General features: G+C 36.3%; 1 protein-coding gene across 2 annotated transcripts in view; it reads left to right on the top strand.

Moving 5' to 3' along the window:
• Positions 1-1304: 1304 nt before the first annotated feature.
• The window catches only part of LOC145694399 (cilia- and flagella-associated protein 251-like), a 142513-nt gene continuing 125414 nt past the window's right edge, over positions 1305-18403 (top strand). The window contains exons 1-4 of one of the 2 annotated variants that reach the window (XM_081770578.1): positions 1305-1539; positions 7662-7874; positions 13656-13802; positions 17649-17752. In XM_081770578.1, coding sequence (XP_081626704.1) covers positions 7689-7874; positions 13656-13802; positions 17649-17752 — 437 coding nt within the window. In that variant the 5' untranslated portion in view covers positions 1305-1539; positions 7662-7688. Of the gene's footprint in view, positions 1540-7661; positions 7875-13655; positions 13803-17648; positions 17753-18403 lie in introns of those variants that run through there. The other variant, XM_081770579.1, reaches the window with a different exon arrangement.

Below are 18403 nucleotides of genomic sequence, written 5' to 3' on the forward strand. Positions count from 1 at the left end.
GTCAAGGTACTGGCGTTTCTACATCTTGACTATTGCGACTCAGTCTATTTTGATCTAACAGAAACTCAATCAAAGCGCTTGCAAGGAGTGCAAAATGCCTGCATTAGATTTATTTTCAATTTAACTTACAGGAAACATCTCACATCTTTTTTTTATATATAAAAAACTGTCATGGCTGACGTTAGTTGAAAGAAGAAATTTACATAATCTTACCCTATTGTACAAAATACTTACTACGTCAGAACTATCGTACCTAGCCCGTAGATTTTTATATTTATCAGACTTTCATACTAGGAGTACAAGATCACAAGATAATTTCTTGCTCTCCATACCCAGCCACAATTCTGATTCATACTCAAAATCCTTCACAGTAAGTACTACACGTTTGCCTCTGGAACAGTTTACCTCAATTAATACACAATGTTTCCACAGTTGCCAAATTTAAAAAATCTGTAAATTCCTTTCTCTTAAGTAACGATAAGGATACTGGTAGCACATCACGCATCTTCGTTTTACCAAATTATTAATAACCCAGACATGAACGCACAACCAATAGGTAACCTAAGTTAATTTGTACAGGTTATATATTCATACTTCTAGTACCGCTATATGCAATATGCAATTTAGGTTTCTCCATGTTACGTTGTTTCCTCTATTGTATATTATTTTCAATTTTTGTTTTGAAGTTTTTAACTATTTTTTTTTTTACTTATGTAGTAGGGCCTATACTCTTTTTCATGTGGTTCAATACTTTTCTTTTGTAATTGTTAATATTTTCTATGTATTGGTGCTTTCTTTTTAATGTATGCACGTGGTAATCGGAGAAGGCTGCAGAGCCTTAACTTCGCCACGTAAAATATAAATAAATAAATAAATAGCCTAATCATAGGCTTAACGACATTAAAAATATTCTATTCTATTCTATAAAAAAATAAATAAAGCTTAACTCTTGAACCACTCGACCGATCTCGATCAAATTTTCAATGATGAAGTTCGGATGGGTGGTGATGCTTATTATTTTTATTTTCACGGTTTAACTTAGGGGAAGGGAAGGAGGGCAAATGAAAGACTTCTCCAAATTTTTCCGTGCATTTTACAATCTTTGGATCCATATAGTAAAACTGAACCATAAATTCAATAAATTAAACAATTGAAATCATGTTTTAAAAGCTTGTTATATTATCGCAGAACGCGGAGCATTACAAGTTACTTGGTGTATAACTGTGTGTGGAGCCGCCACTGTATAAAGTCAGTTCAATCTCTGTTGGGAAATATGCGCTTTTCGCATTGTGTATGTTCACCCTATTTCGTTTCTTTTCTGTTTTGTTACCATAACAACCAAATCAACATTAGTGTGCTTTTGTTTACAAATACATAAATTGGACACTGTGTAGACATAGAAAAGAAGACACTTGATGTAGTTCTGTGAATGTTCTTATCGGATAACTAATAATTGCTTGTTCACAAATGCAACGTGAAGAAATTGAAGAGGCAAGATACTGCAAATGTTTATGGCTGTTTTGTCATACGAAATTTTACGTATGTAATTATATTTTAAGAATTATATTGTCGTATAAGAAATCACAATTAATAAGTTTCTGTTTTATAACAGGCTATGTTGTTCTGTTGTTAATGTAAATGGTATTACTGCTCTATCGCCGTACCATACGAAAATCGAAAAAAAGAAAAGGAAATATTTACTTTTTCTCTCTAAAACACTAGGTCGTGACCCTAACTCACATGGTAGTGATTATTGTTCGAAACACAGTGTGGACATGGCATAAAAACTAGTGCATAAAACACGAACAAAATTGTGCTAGGCGGAAACTAAAAAAGCACGAATGCTATCTAACAGTCAAGTAGCAGGGTGGCCCGAGCGATAGCGAGGCTGTGCGTCTGCAGGAAGCATGCGCGTCAGGGTTCCCAAATGTCTCAGATTTTAAGAGACAGTCCCTTATTTAATGATTTTGTCCCGCGTCCGGGGAGCTTCGATACGGGATGGCAAAAATCCCGTATTTTGCCCAAATGGCAATCCGCTGTATGTTTTAAGACTAATGGCTCTAAATCACAAACTCCAATTTACCAACTTATCGGCTGTTGTTAAACGGTTGAAACTTGAAGACGGTATCATTAGATGACTTATGTGATTAATTTTCTTCAGTAAAAGATTGTATTGATATATTGATGGCGGAAAAGAACGTGTGTGGGGGCAGTAAATGGCAAATGCTATTTCAGGAAATCTCTGAGTTGCTTATTTCAGGCCGTCTCCTTTTTCTTAAGCATCCCACCGTTCAGTTCATTTGTGGAAAGAGTTTTCTCACATATGAATTTGAAATGGACTGACACAAGAAATAGGTGTTCTGCTGAGTTAGTGAAAGCTGAACTTAAAATATGCAATCAACTCTTCGACCTTAAGCTGCAACGAGTCTTTCGACAGCCTAAAGAAAAATCCCAACTTGAGAAAGATTATAAGTACAGTTAAGTCCAGCGTGAATTACGAGTTTTTGAAGAAAGTTAAAGTAACCTAATGTCAATGTCTTAAGAGTAATATTTATCTAATTTTTCTTATAATAACTCTTTGTATTAGTTCATATTTTGTATTTCTTCCAGTCTAAAATTATTAATCTTTTTTATTTGATGCCTGGCTCTTTTTTTATCAGTAGACCATGTTTATCAAAACCTTTCCCGTAATACTTATTGAAACTCAAGCCGTTCCTTATTTTGACTAATTTTATTAGAAACCCTGATGCGCGTCATCGGCGGTGGGTATAAGCATAAACGAGAATAGTAGGAAAATATTTTATATGTCATAAAACGCATGGCTTATGTGTTGCACAGACTTGGGGGAGATTTAAATGCCATCCAAAAAGTACCAAATTATGTTAGGTTCGATTAAGTTTCGTTAGATATTCCTCTTCTTTTTTGTACTTACGATAAACTATTCGTCTGTTCAGAAGATCATGCCTTTCACACAACCACAACAACAACTCCACTCCTTATTTATGTATAACTCGATGAAACTCAAACACGATATGTCATAATCTTGTCGTTTACGCATCGTTTCCACACTGCCTTTCTCATAAATCATAACAAATGTACCTCTCCGTCAAGTAGTCCCTTCCGCCTGCATGTATAGTGCCGCTTACAACATAAAAAAACAACTAACAATAACAAGTATTTTCGTAACTTCAACTATTCCCCTCACCTGACTCTCACTCTTCCTTACAAACCAAAATAAATTATCCAATTCATGTAGTACATTTTTTAAAATTGATCCGGCGATACAACAGTTAACCGATGTAAAATAATTTATTTCTCGAAACTGTTCATTATAGTGCAAAATCTAAATAAGGGTGGAACTGCATAAAACACGAACCAACTTCTGCTACCGTAGTTGGCCACAAAAAGCATGAATGCTATCCAACCGAGTCAGAGCAGGATTGCAACAAGAGAGCCCAAGCGGTAGCGAGGGTGTGAGTCCGTAATAAACAGGCGCGTCAGCGACGTTGGGTGCACGTATAAACGAGGTGGTTTACAACAGCTCACTATAAGTCACAGTATGGGCTGCGGAGACGTCAATGGATTTGGGGGAGGATGGTATTTAGTATCTCTCCAAATCCATCGACTGCTCTGGAGCTTGTATTGTGACTTATAGTGAGCCGTTGAAAACCACCTCGTTTATACGTACACCTATCGTCGGTGACGCGCCTTCTTACTACGGACGCACTCTCTTGCTACTACGTGAACTCCCTCCTGCTGCGATCTCCTGCCCTGACTAGGTGTATGTGAAACGCGTGGTTCTAGATTTGATTTTCAGAGGGACACAATTTTTATCATTAGTGAATTAAATTCAGTTGCCTGATTTAGGAAATAACCAGGGAACTTGTGTAGAAGCTACTTTGCTGACCGTACCATAGAATAAATATATGTATATTTACTCTATGACCGTATATAACTGAGGTTGCTAACTCGGGAGAACAAAATTGCCGACAACCCGTTATGAATTCCCTCCTCAGTTCAGACATAGGTACACACAACTTGAAACAGAAAATGTATTATGGATTCGCTTACAAACATAATGAATACATTGCGAAAGAAATTAGAATCTATACTCAGTATTCAAAATTTTATTAAACTTCTGCTAACCTTAGTGTAATCTTTGCACACACTAAAAACCTGAAAACAAATGTAGAAGAGATGCAAATATAGAAGCTGATACCAAACATAAACTAATGATATATTTACTCTTTTCTTCATGAAATGTACTCTTAGTAGTAATTTATTTATTTATTTATTTATTTTTTTAATAGAAGTCACATTTCTGGTTGCAGATTCACTTTAAGTGGGCTTAATCGTTGTGGGTATAAACGCAGAAATGCATTCTTATTTTCTTCACGACTACTTATAATATCTATTTTGTATTAGGTCGACTAAAAAAAATTTCGTATCCTGACTCCACGGGTTAGAGGTCGCGGGCCATACTCGGAAAAAAACGGGCAGAACTAGGTGGTGACATTGTTCGTTGTTACTCACCTGAGGTACTGCGGGGAATGCGGGTATTCCTTATCATACTTTCTTGGTGGGTTTGGGCTGTTGGGCATTGGGTCTAAAGTAGGGTTGCCAACTGTCCGGAAATATTGTTATTTTGATTAAAGCCGGTGACCGGTTCAAACTTATTACCAGCGCCTTTATGACCGTTTTTTTTTTCAAATTTGCATCTATCTCGAAACAATTTCATTCAGTTCGAAGTATAGATTTAAAAATTAACTTTCATTCTGTAAATCCAAAACTGTCACCTTTCACCATCTATCAACGATTAACATATTTTGTTCATCTGTTTAGATAATTTTAAATAGATGACAAGGATTGTATCAGGGAAAACTTGAAATTTACTTGTAAGGAATTTTATACATTTATTGAGAGAGGAAAAAGGACTTTTTAAAGCAATTTCCTGTAGTTTAAAAATAAATTTCATTTTCCAATTCCAAAATTGTCACGTAAGTGATATACTTTTGTTCATCTGTTTCGATAATTTGAAAGAAGTGGCAGTTACTGGTAAATACAATAAAATGATCAAAGACAATTTCAGTTTCTTATCTATAGCACAATGTATCCATTAAGCTTATTAGTGAATGTAAGGTACTAATGCACTTTTGTTCATGATATTACATTTCCTTCCCGTGAGTGGGTCCGAACAGAAGCACTTCACACTTAGAACTATTTCATAGGGAATTTTGAGGGGGTGCCGGGTTTTTTATTTTCCAAAGTTGGCAACCCTAGTATAAAGAGGTGAAAGTTGGAGATTCTCACTATTGGAACTTACTATACTTCCCACAATAAATTTTATTATAAGAATTGGGGATTTCAGTGGGATAGGGGAAATTACTATTATTACACTTAGTGAAACTTTTTTTTAATCATATTTAAAAGAGGAAGTATAGTTGGTTAATAGGCCTATGTTTAGTTGAAGAATCAGCCTTTTATCTGAAAAAAAAAAAAATACAAAATTATTTCTGTTAATATTAGGTTAGTTTGGGTGATATATATTTTATTGAGTGGACGTCAGTGCCTGAATCATTTGAACTCCTGAGGATTGGGTATAAGGGGTGAAAATTATAAAATCTAACTATTGGAACAGATTATACGTCCCAAAACAAATTTTGTGTAAAAATTAAGGAGTGCCACGGTGGGTTCTGGGGTGCCATAGGTAAGGAAAATTACAATAAATACATCCATTGAATCAATTCTCATCTCGTGTGATAGAGTATGTAAAGTTAGATACTATAATGTAGCTCCGATGCTAATATTCCAAATAATTACTGAGATATATCTTTCTTGTGGCGTCATCATTGTGTGCATCTCTTAGATTCCTGAGGATTTGACATAAGGGAGTGAAAATTGGATAATACAGCTATTCGCCTCAGTGCATCTCCCAAAATAAATTTTACATGAAAAACAAAGGATGTCATGATGGGTGTGAAAAATTCATTAAAACCAGAGATGTAATTGGGTGGATTTTGCTGGGAAAAAGAGTGCAATATTGAAGTTGGAGGGGGAGGGGATTTCGATCCTTAAACCCCATGGTTGTTGATATAATAAAATAAGGGTCTCTTTATTTTGTCTTCAATCTCCACTATATAAGTTTTATTATAATCAGAGATGTATTTCTGTGGCTTTCGCTGCCACAAAAAGGGTGCAATATTGAAGTCGGGTTTTATGCCCCTTAAACCCCACGATTACCAATATAACAAAATACAGGTCTCTTTATAAGTCCCATTAAGTCACTGTAAGTCTCATTAAAATCGGCGTGTATCACCTGCGTACCTTCCCTTGTAAAATAAGCATTTCTGGTTCCATATTACTTAAATATTTCTTCTTATTATTATTTTGCCTCGAGAAATTCTTATATGCATACTTATGGTGAGGCTTTGTTCTGACGACATTTCAAGCACTGAGATTTTGGGCGGCGATGTTTCGGCCGTAAGACTTTTATTCGTCTACCATATTTGGAGTTTAACGACTTTCTAGCACTATGCTTATAAAAGACGTGAATCGAAGTGAGATCTTTATTTTTACAGAAGAGGCCTATGCTCTGCTTTTCCAAAGTAGCAGATGCAAGGTCGTGCCGTGGAGGGGGGGGGGGAGCGGGGCGACGGCCTCGGGCGCTGAAGCAAGGGGGGGCGAAAATTGGGAGAAAAAAGGAAAATTGCTTGGAATATATGTATGGGGGTGCCGTGGTATACTCTCGCCCCGGGCGCTGATTTTCCACGGCACGGCCCTGAGCAGATGATAAAATAGTATGAAAACTTTTCGAAATAGGCAGTGGAATGAAAAGAAAATAGTAGAACAAGGGAAAATTCCGGGAAAACCTAACAGACGCAATGTTGTCGATCGCAAACTTACATATCGATATCGAGAGATCGAATCGAACCAGGGATCCCTCGTATCAGAGGTGAGAGCTTTACCACCGTGCTCTCAATAAGAGTCGTGGACTTACGGATTAACGTGAAATGCAAATAACATGAGGTGAGGTCCAACCGAGGATTGAACACGGGTTTCCACACTAAAAGTGAGATCGCGGAAATAATATACCGGTACGCAGTCTCCATACCCAGTCACAATCCGGAATCATACTCCAAATCCTTCACAATAAGCACTACACATTTCTGGAAGCACTACACAGTTGCCAAATTTTAAAAAAAATCTATGAATTGCTTTTTCTGTTACATAGTAATTTTTACTCCGTTTTTCTTTTCACAAAATGAATCTCACAAATTTAAAAATGGTTTTGGAAACCTTTACTTCAAAAATTCCATTACAAAAATTGGATAAGATCCCATTGAAATTTTATGCTGCCCTGATTATCTACCAGTGCTTAAGAGGTGCGTGTTGTATCAGATTGCCCTCTGCCAAGCAGGTGCAGCTATCAGGATTCCAAGGTAACAAAACCTGGGAACCATGTGAAAATAGCTCAGTTCGAGCTGCTAGAGGGTAGCATGTGGAAAAAGTGTTGCGCGCGTGGTGACCTCGATTGATTCAAAAGTTTTTTCTCTCTCTCTTTCATTTGATTGGTAAATAAAGGTGTTGGTTGTGGATTTTATTTTGATTCTTTAGTTGTTGTTAAATATTTCTTAGAATATTTTTCCTTTTTGACTCTACAGGTTTTGTCAGATAAATAGAAGTGAAGAATGCAGGAGGAGGAGGAGGGGGAAGAGAGGAGATCGGCTGATGAGTACCAAGAAAGGAAATCACGTCGTCGCTCCGTGTCCTTCAGAATTAAACCAACTGAACATGATGAACAGAGGGCTTCAGCTATACCAACTCCTCCAGTAAAAGTTGAAGGGGCTCGATATGATACGAAGACAATACCATTCGTAAGTTTAATAATACAAGAGTTTATTAATACACATGGTGGTACCCTAAGGGAGTGGTTCTCAACGTAACTCCTATCATGACCCCCATTTTATCACATTCTCTTGCCAGCGACCTCCTTATAATTTCTGATTTGTAATAACCTTGTATGGAATTTTTAATATACCCATTGCGGAGATCTCACGATATCCATCTATTTCTATAATAGTAAAATTCAATTCTTGTATATAGTGGATACAGTAACATCCCTAAATGCGAATGGATTAAAAATCAAATTTGGTCAGTTCATTCATATTATGGGGGCGCGGTGGCTCAGTGGTAGAGCGTTCACCTCCGGTGCTTGGGGTTCCTGGTTCGATCCCAGCTCGCGCCGTGTGGACTTTGTGATGGACAAACACCGTGCTCGTGGGTTTTCTCGGGGTTCTCCCGTTTCCTCCCACTTTCTTCATTCCACCATTTCACTCATTTCTCATTATCACCGTCTCCTTTAGCCTAACCGGCATAACCGTGGGACGTTAAACTTAAAAATTTCATTTCATTTTTTTTTTCATTCATATTACCAATATCGAATCTGATCCGTCATACTGTTTCAAAATGGAGGCCCTTCCATTAACTCGTAACTTCCTTAATTTTGGGTCATATGGTAAATAAATAAATAAATAAATAAAGTTATTTCTAATTTTGGTTTAAAAAAGTTGGACAGTTCTTAAAAAAAGTTATTGTGTATTTTAATGTGCGTCACGAAGATTGAACCGAACATTGCTGCACTAGTGAAATCACACAATGCTCAGAATCTCATTAGCTTTTAATTTTAATTGTATTTGAATATGCAGGTTTTGTTGCATTTGTATTTTTCTGGTATTTCAATATGCAGTTCTCATTGGTTTCATGTCGTACCTCTTTCATTTAAATTGGTTTTTAAACAACTCTGCACCTGTTGAAAATGTTCAGTAGATTTTTTTTTTTTGCCCTTAACAGTATGTATAAAAATAAAAATATGCTTGTCAAAGCAAAATTTAAAATAATATTTAAAATTATTTCCGGTAGTAGACTCTAATTATATTTATCTCTTCCACTTATTTTCGCGACCCCAGGTTGAGAAACCCTGCCCTAAGATATGTCTCAACTACAACAGCTGATTCCTCTAAGAACACGGGACAAAAGCATCTACAGCAATATATACATAATATCTCCCCGTTTCGGAGAGAAGTAGAGTGAATTGAGGCCTATCGTGAGCTTTCTTGTGGCTATGTGCTTAACGTACGCGTCTTCGGCGCAGGAGACTCGAGTTTGTTTCCCGGCGGGAACTCACGTGGTTTGGATCCCACATTAAGCTGTAGTTCTACGTCTCATATAGCCTCGATCTGAAAAGGGCGCTAAACCCAAAAACCAACCAAAGACGCACATTTCACAGAGGCACGAATCGCCGAAAACGAGTACGAAGTCATTATTAGGAACTCAGATTCATTGTAGAAATCATCTTCTATAGTCAATGTATTAAAATGATTTTTTTTTTAATTATGTAGTGGTTATTGTAACTTAATTTTGAATATTTTTCTTCATGCAAACAGCATACACAAAAAGCCTATTGTATTATTATTATTATTATTATTATTATTATAGTGGTTAAGTTATAGCAATCTGTACACGATAGAATTATAACATAGTGTCTTTATTGAATCTAAGTCTCTGGTAAATAAATTGATATATAATATAGTTTTGATAAAAGTACAAAGTGTTTGCAAGGCAGAAACAAAAACAAACAAACAAAAAAAAAAAATCACCAAATGTACACATGGTAAGCAATAGGCCATTAAAAGAAGTTTATAAAAGATTTCGTTGTCAGAATTCTTCCGAGTTACGAAATACGACCTGGAAAGCATCTTTCTGTATCCCCACGTCAACAAGTGCACCCAATAGGTGTTTACGAACGATGACCTTGAAACAAAGACATTACTAATCTGAGTATCGGATCTAGAAAGGAGGGAGGGACAGCTAGAAGCCATAGCATGAATTTACACTTTTCCATGGCTTCTAGAATTGAGACTTAATATTCCATGGGTCTTAGGATTGTATTCAATTCTAAGACGTATCCTGGATATTCAATGAAGCAATTCAGAATTTGACAATACAAATTAAATCATACAAGTTTATTTGTTCAAACTAAACATGTAAACGTCAAGATTAAAAACAGAACAAAGGTATTATCTTACAATCTTACTTACAGTGTGAAGAAAGGACATCTTGCTTAAACATTTTCACTGTCTGAACACAAATTTTCATTATCACTTTCATCGCTTGAACTTTCGTTATCACTAGCAAGTTCAAAAAAGTTTATCGACCTCCGTGTCATCTAAACTATTTGAGATTTCGCATTACAAAAACGACTTTCGAACAGTTTCATTTGTGATAGAAGACCAGGCAGCAATAATCCATTCTGCTACGACGGAGAGAGAAGCACGTTTTACCCGCCCAGTTCTCACCAGTTGAGTTTTACTAGATGAAAGCCACTTGGTATACATTTTTTTCAGTTCTTTAAATAGTCTATTAATTCACACATCCAACAGCTGTATTTGCGATCAGTCAGTGACGTCACAGGTATACTGTGTGCGTTCCGGGAAATGAGCAGTGGCACATGCTTTAGTCAACCCCATTGCCGGAGCGGTTTTGTATGTGATTCCGAGACGCACTTCCCATTTTTACCTGAAATTTTGGCAGGAAAAGTGCGTCTTAGATTCAAGTATATACAGTATGTCAATTTTCCTTCTACAATCATATCGTTATTTCTGAGCTTATCTCTATTTGGAATATTTGTCTTCTATGGTACAGATATTGTTTCCAAGCTTCGGCTTATAATGGAGACATCCCCAATTATTTATCGTAACTGTTGTTGTATTTTTTATGAATTTGTGGAGATTTTCAATTAGAGGAACTTTATGGTATTTTATCCATGACTCTAAAGGATATTTGATTGGCATGACTGCCATCTGTTTTGGCGTTTCTTGGAAACCATGGCATTACATTTCTGGTATTGCGTATTCACTATGTGGTACTTCACCGTTGTTTCCCGCATGTTTGTTTCCTTTTTGTACCTTAATATTGTATTGACGTAATGAGTTTAACAATCATTTTATACCTTAACAATACTCGCTCGTCATTTGTCATTCTCTTATTGTCATTGTTAACAGAATTTAATCTCCTACTTCTCAGATCGACAGAACACCAAAACTCCAAATGGATGATTAACATTTGATATGAAAATAGCTGCAACCGGACTTGAACTTGAAATTGAGCATGGTTTTGTGCTCAAGCGCACTTATATTTTACGTTAAACACTGCTCAGTCTTACTTTCCTGAAAGTAAGCTAACCCATGATAAAACTCACTAAAATCGAGCAGCGCGCTCGTTAACAACCGTGATCGAATATGATAGCTACTCGGGGACTGGAGAGTTTGATCTAAGAAAATGTAAAATGAAAAGCTTTGAAAATTTGCATACAATCTGTTATTTAATTTTGTATAGGAATATACTTCATGCCGTAAACGTTGCCAGCATCTAGTGGCCCACTTGCCGGTAAATGTCGATCGTCGATATAGTGACGCGTCGAAGGATTGCCGCTAGTGTGCCACTGGCCGACAGCAGGGTTTCGTCGAGTCGAAATAGATATCTAGAGTCAGAGTGTTGAAGTTACCATCGCGTAGCAGCGAGGACTTCATTTTCGTCCGCGCTTCTTCGATTCGTCGCACGCGAAGTGACCAACACGAACTATCGCCAGTCATGTGCATGTGGTTATTATTATATATTATTTTTTCCTGACGAATTGTTCCTGAAGTGAGCTCTGCGGGTCAAGAGTAACTCCTGCGTCAACATTATGAAGTGAAAAATCTTGAGATGAGTGCGTATAATTGTATGAATTTAGATGGCAACTGTCGCCAATCATTAGAAAGTGAATGTGGGAGAACTATGAAATAAAGTAAATAGACTTGTGTCATTTTGTTATAAAATTACATGGCGAACGCATTTTATCTGATCCCATACGGTTATCGTTAAATATACGTGGTTAAAGGAGAACTCTGATTGACCAAATTAAAAAAGAGAGAAGAAAAAAAAACAATTTATCCCTTTACAAGCGACGTGTTCTTCATCGCCTCCGTGGTAAAGTCGGTAAGAACACGCGTCTAGTAATCATAAGGTTGGTGGTTTGTGCCAGCCTCGGGATTTTTTTTTAGTGTTTTTTAGACTCACTTTAATGTAAACAAATCACACATATAGGCGATTTAACATATTTTGGGGGAGTAATTTTGTGGTTAATTTGCATTTCGTCGCGTCTCTGCCGCTGGTAGTATAATTTTCAAAACGGAATTGGGGCCATCGCGGATCGTCACTGTGGGCCGCCAATGTTTGGCGAGATATCGCTAGTTTCCCATCGGTGGTCCACCGACGCTTACGGAATCAGGTTGTAGTCGAAAAAAAAAATATATATATATATACTTTTCATATAATGTATTATTTGCGAAATGTTCTTGGTAATAGTTATTCGACTCAGTGAAGTATTTAAGTCTAGGGGTATAACTTCTGATTCCGATCTACATATTGCAAAAATAAGGCTATGTCTAATTATGATAAATATTTATAGTTTTTGCTTAAAGCAAACAAATCTTTACGTAACAGGATAAACAAGAATTTTATTTTATAAAGGTAATAAATAGAACTATGTTCTTAAAGACGAGAAAAATTATCTGAAGAGGTCAGGAACTACAAGTGAAATAAAAGACGCCACCTGATGAACGAAAATAAGGGGAAAATTCACGATCTCCATTATCTCTTTTCTTATCAAAATATGTGGCTTACTATATCTTGGTGCTTAGATAGGTAAATAGTTAAAAATACTGGATCCTACTCAGACTCCTTCCACCGCTCTGGAAATCGCTAACAAGATGTTTAAATATCTGACTATCATTGCAGCCCAGCTATCATTTTAGCTGTCACTACCTTTGATAAGAAAAAAAAAACTATCTTAGCCTTCACTCAGGCTTCAGCCGCCACTCCGACTGTCTCTACCTTTAATAAATAAAAAAAAAAATAAATAAATAAAAATAAAAAATAAAAATTAAAATTAAAAAAGAAAAAAAAACTATCTTAGCCTCCATTCAGGCTTCAGCCTTCACTTCGACTGTCACTAATTATTAGAAAAATTCTGGGGAGACAATCATTCTTGTCGATCCCTCAGATTCACCTACCCGGCTATCACTCTAGCTAGCGGAAGGCGTAGGGGTACTGCTAAGGCAGCTTGAGAGCACCGAAACCAGAGAGTTCAGTTTAAGCTCTCATGAAATGGGGCGAGGGCTTCCCTTTATAAAGGGGAAGAAAGTAGAAAGCCAGGTCACGATAGTGTCGCCGCTGCGTGGGAGAAATTAAAAAATTCGATTAGCAGAAAGGGTTAAGCGATTGGGGAGACACCTGGTGACATTTACATAGATTATTTGTCTTTTGTTGCTCCTGTGGACAGAGAAAGAACGAAAGAAGTTACATGTTAGCTATGCTAACTAATCAACATAGATAAATACATAATAAGAATACAAATATATTTAAGACAATAAGTATTAATAAAAAATAATTTTTGGCCAAAGATAATGATGTACTTCATGCAACTGTTTTTTTCTTTTTTTAACGAAAACAGGGTATTGCAAGGTATATATATATATATATATATATATATATATATATATATATATTTATTTATTTATTTATTCTACATTAATCTCGTATTCTTTTCGTTACAGATTTTACAACATGTACGAGGATGCAATGTTAAAGTACCAGTTATAAATATTACTACGAAAGATAGACAAATATTGTTCTATGCATCATGCCATGTTGGAGTTTTATATAATTACGAAAAGAAAGAAATGCAGTTACTAGAAGGCCACGTGAGTATATATATATATATATATATAAATCCGGTACTATACTTTACTGACATGATATTTGTATGTGTTGTGGCACAATACGAATAATTTCTCTTCCTTTGTTTGCATTCTATAAGTTTTTAGATGGTTAGCGTAATGTTAGCGTTAGACGGATGCGTTACTCATAGAAGTTGCAAATGATTAATGCTGTATATTGACTTATCGAGTTCCTGTTTGAAAATTCAAATAAATTCAAAAAACGATCTCTAATTTTATGATATGCATATATGACATATTGTATTTGTTAATTGACGTGTACAGGAAACAGAGTTATAGTTAGTATGGGTTATTACATTATAGATCATGGATTTTTTTTAAATATACATTATAGGTTGTAAATTTCAGTAGGAGGTAGAATGATTAGTTGTATGCGGTTTGCAGTTGATATAGCGCTTGTAGAATCTGAAGAGAAAATCAATAAGATGTTCGAAAACTTGAGGAAGGGCTGTAACGAATATGGGATGAAAATAAATGTTAGAAAGACAAAAGCCATGGTGATTGAAATGAAGCGGTTCCTGTTAAATATAGAAGTAGGTGGGGAGAAAATAGAACAGGTGATTAGTTTTCGATACCTGGGTAGTAGTAATGATATGAAATACGAACGTGAAATAAAAGCAAGGATAGGAATGGCGAAAGAAGCCTTTAGGAGGAAGAGAATATTATTTTGTGGGACTTTGAAGAAAGAGTTGAGAAAAAAAAACTCATAAAATGTTTCGTGTGGATTGTTGTACTGTATGGGTTGGAAACATGGACATTACGCAAAAAATGATGAGAAACAACTGGAAGCCTTCAAAATGTGGATGTGAAGAAGAATGGAGAGAATTTGGTGAGTCGAGTGGAAAACGAATGAGAGGGTGTTAGAAATGATAGGAAGAAAAGAACAATTTTGATATTATTAAGAAAAGGAAGAGACACTGGTTGGAATATTGGCCAAAAAATCAACTGTATCATGAGAGACGTGTTAGAGGGTATGGTGGCACGAAAGAGAGGGAGGGGGCGATTACAATTAATAGACGATATCGAAACAGAAAAATTGTACGTGAAGATGAAAAGGTTAGCGGAAGACCGTGGAGCATGAAAAATTCTCAGTTGCAGCAAGTGACCTTTTAATAATGGCAGAATATCTTTGATGACGATGATGATAGATTATGGATTTTTTTTATTTTGTACTTTATAGAATTCTTGTTTTACCAAGGACTGTTTTAAACTTTTTTTTTTTTTTTTGTAGATATGTAGCTCGCGTTACTACACCGTAGTTTCCAGCGTATAATATGCACTTCTTTTTCTTTGAGAGTATGGCCAAATGCATCTCATACACTACTGAAATTTTGAATATTTTAATTTAATTTAGTTTCCTTTAAATGTTCCCAATTCTGTGTCGTTTGATTGCATCCTTGTTTCGTTACCGTGCGCAGCAGCATTCCAGCTACGTACAATTTCAGTGACTCAGTGACTTTTTCACACAGCGTTGAAACCTCTCAAAACTTGGGAAGGAAATATCATTTAAGTTATTACACCCACCCCATTAATAAATCAGTGTCCTAGATAAATGTCAGTTGCCTGGAACATTATATAGGCATGACAAAAAGAACTTAAAAAACGAGTCGAAGAATATCTCAGAGATTTGGAAGCAAAACAGCCAGTTTTAGGGCTTTCGAAACATCTATAAGAAAAAAAAAGAGCTCATTCGTGGCTAAGCGGTTAGCATACGCGCCTTTGGCGTGGAAGGCCCGGGTTCGATTCACGGCGGGAGCTCATGTGGTTCGGATTCTACGTTAATCAGTAGGTCTACGTCTCATATAGCCTCGCTGCTGAACTGGACGTTAAACTCAACTCAACAACAACAACAACAAGAATATAAAAATAATATATATTGATGATTCAAGAATTTAATTTTGAACCAAGAATGAAATAGTAAGACTTGTTTTGAAAACCTATTTATTTTCCCCAAAATTCCAAACCTTAAAATTGATAAGGGTTGGTTGTGGAAGGAATGAGAGACAGTAATTAAAAAAAAAAAAAAAAAAAATGCCTACAATATTGGAACAAAAACATCAACATAATCTGGCAACCTTCCCTTACTGAATAAAAGAACACACAAATTGAGTTCGTCATTTCATAGTGTGCTGCTCCAGCATTCGACACTTGACTGGCAGCTAAGAATGGTATTCTTCATACTGTTCTATCCCGTTGATTCCGTTCCTTTAATTTTCCTGATGTTTTTCTTATCTTCAACAAACTTAAAAAGTTCTTTGCTGAATTCTCTGTGTCTGTGTGTCTGTGTGTCTGTCTGTAATTTTGCGAATTTTTCAATTTTGAGCCCTCCATTCGATAGAACATCAAAAACTATCTAAAGAAGTGATGAAATTTTTCGCATCACTCTTACCGTTCCCAAGATATTGGCCAAAACAGTTCCTATTTCGGGAGATTTAAGGAGCCATATCTCAGGAACTGTGAGTCATAGAGAGATGATACTTTGTGATTTTTTGCGAGAAACAGAAGAAGGTGCGGATATAAAGATTTACTTTTACATGTAGGAACAATCACAGTTATTTTTCCCACTCCGTCTCTCAATTCTTTTTAAGTTTCTTCTGGCAATGCTCTTGGAGCATTCTCAACTGGTTCCTCCTGTTTAATCCTCGTGTGCGTGGGTTTTCTCGGGGTTCTCCCGTTTCCTCCCACTTTCTTCATTCCACCGTTTCATTCATTATTCATCATCACCGTCTCCTTTAGCCTAACCGGCATAACCGTGGGACGTAAAACTCAAAGATTTCATTTTCATTTCATTTTTCCTGTTTAATCCTCTGTGAATAAGGCTCTAGGGGAGAGCCGAAAGCTAGGAAGTACAAAAGTTTTTCAGGAATCACAATTCCATGTCAGTATAATCAGTAGTGAACGTATGCTTTTCTCCAGACGCACATGCGGTTAGTGAAATTCCCAGAGACACGCATACGTTTCGACATTTAGTTAAGCATTCTTCACTCCGCATGTTTTTTTTTTTTTTAACTAAGAAAGAAAGAAAAAAAAAAACCTTTACCACATGCAGTGAGAATATTTTCCGTCCAAAATTGAATGCAGAAAATAGAGATGCTTCTTACATGCCGCCAAATACGGTAATTGTTTACCAGTGTGTAAAAGTGATATTGTTTTAATAGGGATATATGCTTTTAGAACTTATGTAAAAATTGTTCTTGTTTCTGTGTTGTACTTGTGAATATAATTTTTAAAGAGAGGTGTCGTTCTGAAGTTTTGTATGCAATAGAGCATGGAGTAAAAATGAAATGAAACGAAATCTTTATGTCCCACAGTTGTGCCGGCTAGGCTAAAGGAGACTGTGATAAGAATGAATGAAACGGTGGAATGAAGAAAGTGGGAGGAAACGGAAGAACCCCGAGAAAACCCACCCACACGGTGTTTGTCCACCACACAGTTCAGATCGCGCAAGCTGGGATCGAACGAAAGAGCATGAAGTAAGTGTATATAGTAATGACTTTCACTTACCTTCTTGTTTTCCTATGTCAATTTTTACATTTATACTTTGAGTGTTTCACTCGGGAATTCCTTCTCAGAATAAACATAGGCTTGACTCATTTATTCAGTGATCTCTCCTCATGTTTAGTTGTATCAATGCAATGGAAATCATAACGGTTAATATTTCTAAATTACCAGCCGTGTAAAATTTTGAATTGTAACAAGTATATACATGTCGGAATTGATTTTACCTGAATGTTTGCTAAGTATATTAAAGAGAAATATATGTCTTTAATATTAATATTATTTATTTTTCAAAAATCTCTTTCTTCATAGAAAAACCGTGTGTCGTCAATTGCATCTGATGCTACAGGACGTTGGGTTGTAACTGCAGATGAAGGTCCTGATAGTACTGTCATTGTCTGGGATGTTATTACGTGGTTTGTCTCGTTTCTTTGTTTCTTTTATTATTGTGTGTTAAAAGTAAGGTATATCCTAATATACAAAAAGTCAAAGAAATGTAGGACTGGACTGTGCTTCGTACCCAGGCTCCGGCTAACTGTGATTATGTGTTAATCATTACGTTGCCCAGTTCGCTCCTGAACAGCCATACCTTCCATAGCCACTCAGACCACATGGGGCTATATCTGGAGAAACGAGTGTCTGGATTACCGTATATTTACAGATTTTACGTGTGAATTACATTTTTTTTTTTTAAGTATCTATTGAAGCTTCCCTGGCGACGTGTTGTAAATAGGTCTTATCGGGCTAACAGCCAGGTAAGTACTGTTATGTTATATCTTGCGACGTTTCGAGGGCTGACATAGTCCTCATCTTCAGGCGAATATGATGGGGCGATAGAGTCCCATCATATTCGCCTGGAGATGAGGACGATGTCAGCCCTCGAAACGTCGCAAGATAGAACAGTATTTACCTGGCTGCTAGCCCAGGAAGACCTGTTTACATTTTTTTTTTTTTTTTTGTTTTACTGCCGGTGCCTCAGTGGTAGAGGGCTTACCTCTGACGCATGGGATCCCTGATTAACTCGTAACTTGTTTTAAAGTTATTTTATAATCACAATAGTTTGTGCT

The sequence above is a fragment of the Thermobia domestica genome, chromosome 9 (assembly GCF_964235325.1).
Source record: "Thermobia domestica chromosome 9, izTheDome1.hap1.1, whole genome shotgun sequence".
Lineage (NCBI taxonomy): Eukaryota > Metazoa > Arthropoda > Insecta > Zygentoma > Lepismatidae > Thermobia > Thermobia domestica.